A 2,953-nucleotide genomic window follows, 5' to 3' on the forward strand; every position below is an offset into this window, starting at 1 on the left:
AGCCAAAATCGGGGCGGGCGGGGTCGTCCCGCTCGCTGCTGCCCTCGTAGGAGCTGGTGTTGCTGCTGAGGCTGTCGACGGGCGAGCGGCCGGTGGGCTCGTGGCGGGGCTGGTGGGGGAAGGTGCTGAGCGGGGTGGCAGTGTTCCTCTCGCGGTTGGGCGACACGGGCTCCGACTTGATGCTGATGTTGGGGTTGGTGTTGACAGTCAAAGTGGTGGTGTGGGATAAGTGACTCCCTTGTCTGGTCAGGGGGAAGAGGTTGGGAAAGGAGGAGGAGGAGGAGGAGGAAGGGGGAGAAGAAGATGGAGGAGGAAATAATGGGAAATCTCTCATTATTATCTTTTTGGTGGCCTTCTAGCCTCCAGTACACAGAATTCAGAACTTTCACACACTACCATCCATCATCCATCCATTCATCCATCATCCATCCATCCATCCATCCATCCATCCATCCATCCATCCATCATCCATCCATCTAATCCATCCATCCATCCATCCATCCATCCATCCATCCATCCATCATCCATCCATCCATCCATCCATCCATCCATCCATCCATCCATCATCCATCCATCTATCCATCCATCCATCCATCCATCCATCCATCCATCCATCCATCCATCCATCCATCCATCATCCATCCATCCATCCATCCATCCATCCATCCATCCATCCATCCATCCATCCATCATCCATCCATCTATCCATCCATCCATCCATCCATCCATCATCCATCCATCCATCCATCCATCCATCCATCCATCCATCCATCATCCATCCATCCATCTATCCATCCATCCATCCATCCATCCATCCATCCATCCATCCATCCATCCATCCATCCATCCATCCCTTCATGGTGGAAATGTGGCTTTGGCTCAGTGGCTGGGGCAGTCATTGGTCCCCCCTCTTCAATTCCTGCCTCTCTTTGTCCCATGGTCTCAATGTGATCATGGGCAAGTGGCTTAAAGCTTTATCTGACTCTGTGTGGGTGCTTTATTCCAGAGTAAAAGCAGATCAACACCAAAAATCCTGCTCTAAGGTGCAAGTGCCTGTATCTTCTGCCCTGCAATCTCTTTGCAATACTAAAAGCCACTTTCTTCTATACCAGCAGGGCACAATTGCAGGCACCTTATCCTGCAATGTCCATCCCATCCAGCACTGCCTCCTCTCAGCTCCCCCCAGGTGAGTGAAGGGATCAATCCTACAGTGGACAGGCAGCAGGATGAGGCTCTGGGAGCATCACCAAGTGCCCAGCCAGGGACTCTGGGTCACTCTTAGAGCCAGACAGCACTGCCCAAACCCCACAGCTGTGCACAGGGACTCTGGGTCACCCTTAGAGCCACAGGGACAGCACTGCCCAAACCCCACAGCTGTGCACAGGGACTCTGGGTCACCCTTAGAGTGACAAGGACAGCACTGCCCAAACCCCACAGCTGTGCTGGGCACACAGCTCCTGCCCCCAGGAACACGGACCCACCAGGGCCTGGCACTGCGAGTCTGGAGAGCACAGGGGGCTCTCCCAGCTCCCTGGGGCTCTGCAGGTGTGGCACCCCCAGAGGAACTGCCCATTTCCCTCTGGTGTCACTCACATTAGGTTTCCTAGCGACACCGGGACCAGGTGCTGCTGCTGCGGCTGCTGCTGCGGCTGCTGCTGCGGCTGCTGCTGCGGCTGCTGCTGCGGCTGCTGCTGCGGCTGCTGCTGCGGCTGCTGCTGCGGCTGCTGCTGCGGCTGCTGCTGCGGCTGCTGCTGCGGCTGCTGCTGCGGCTGCTGCTGCGGCTGCTGCTGCGGCTGCTGCTGCGGCTGCTGCTGCGGCTGCTGCTGCGGCTGCTGCTGCTGCTGCCAGGCAGAGATGTTGCCAAGGGACAGCCCTCCAGGTGAGCTGAAGGCCGGCAGCGAGGAGAGCTCAGCGCTCGTCAGCTGATAATCTGCAAAGGAGGAGCCCTGCAGTCAATTCCAGGTCAAACCTGCCCTGAGCACTGAGGGAGGATGGAGACACACCAGAGACACAAACACACAGTGTAGGGGTGTCTGTGGCCAGAGCACACAGCTCCTGTGTGCATGGTTTGCGTTGGAGTCACACAATCAATGGGGTTGGAAAAGACCTCTGAGATCCTGCTCAAGCTATGACCAAACACTGCATCAACAAAGGGACATTTAAAGGCCACCTAGTCCAACAGGCAGGGACACTTCTCACCATCCCAGACTGCTCCCTGTTCAACCTGGCCTGGGACACCTCCAGCAATGGGGCAGCCACAGCTTCTCTGGGCAACCTGTGCCAGCACCTCCCCACCCTCAGTGTGAACAATTCCCTCCTTCTATCCAATTCCCTCCTCAAATCCCCTTCTCTTCCACCCAGAGGGTGCTGCTGGCAGGACCTGCCCCCTCCACAACACCCCCAAGTGCCCCAGCCATGGCAGGAAGGGCCATGAACACCTGAGACCCCCAGAGCCCCTCCAGCCAAATGCACAGAGCCAGACACAGCTCCTGCCCTGCTGGGGAAGCAAACCTGGCAGCTGGCACCCCCACCTGTGCCTGGGCACCCTCACCTGGGCCTGGGCACCCCCACCTCTGCCTGGGCACCCTCACCTGGGCCTGGGCATCCCCGCCTGAGCATCCCCATCTGTGCCTGGGGCACCCTCACCTGTACCTGGGGCATCCCCATCTGTACCTGGGCATCCCCACCTGTGCCTGGGGCATCCCCAGATGGGCCTGGGGCACCCTCACCTGTACCTGGGGCATCCCCACCTGTACCTGGGGCATCCCCACCTGTGCCTGGGCATCCCCATCTGTACCCGGGCATCCCCACCTCTGCCTGGGGCACCCTCACCTGTGCCTGGGGCACCCCCACCTGGGCATCCCCACCTGTACCTGGGCATTGCCACCTCTGCCTGGGGCATCCCCACCTGTACCTGGGGCACCCTCACCTCTGCCTGGGCACCCCCACCTGT

General features: G+C 59.1%; 1 protein-coding gene across 1 annotated transcript in view; it reads right to left on the bottom strand.

Annotated features, from left to right (window-relative positions):
• Nucleotides 1-2,953, bottom strand: part of MEF2D (myocyte enhancer factor 2D) — a 61,854-nt gene that overhangs the window by 989 nt on the left and 57,912 nt on the right. Inside the window, exons 10-12 of the mRNA XM_031063970.1 lie at nt 1,804-1,930; nt 1,594-1,710; nt 4-242 (exon numbers count right to left, since the gene is read on the bottom strand). Of these exons, the coding sequence (XP_030919830.1) occupies nt 4-242; nt 1,594-1,710; nt 1,804-1,930 (483 nt within the window). The remainder of the gene's footprint in view (nt 1-3; nt 243-1,593; nt 1,711-1,803; nt 1,931-2,953) is intronic.

This window comes from Geospiza fortis, unplaced genomic scaffold (genome assembly GCF_000277835.1).
Source record: "Geospiza fortis unplaced genomic scaffold, GeoFor_1.0 scaffold387, whole genome shotgun sequence".
NCBI lineage: Eukaryota > Metazoa > Chordata > Aves > Passeriformes > Thraupidae > Geospiza > Geospiza fortis.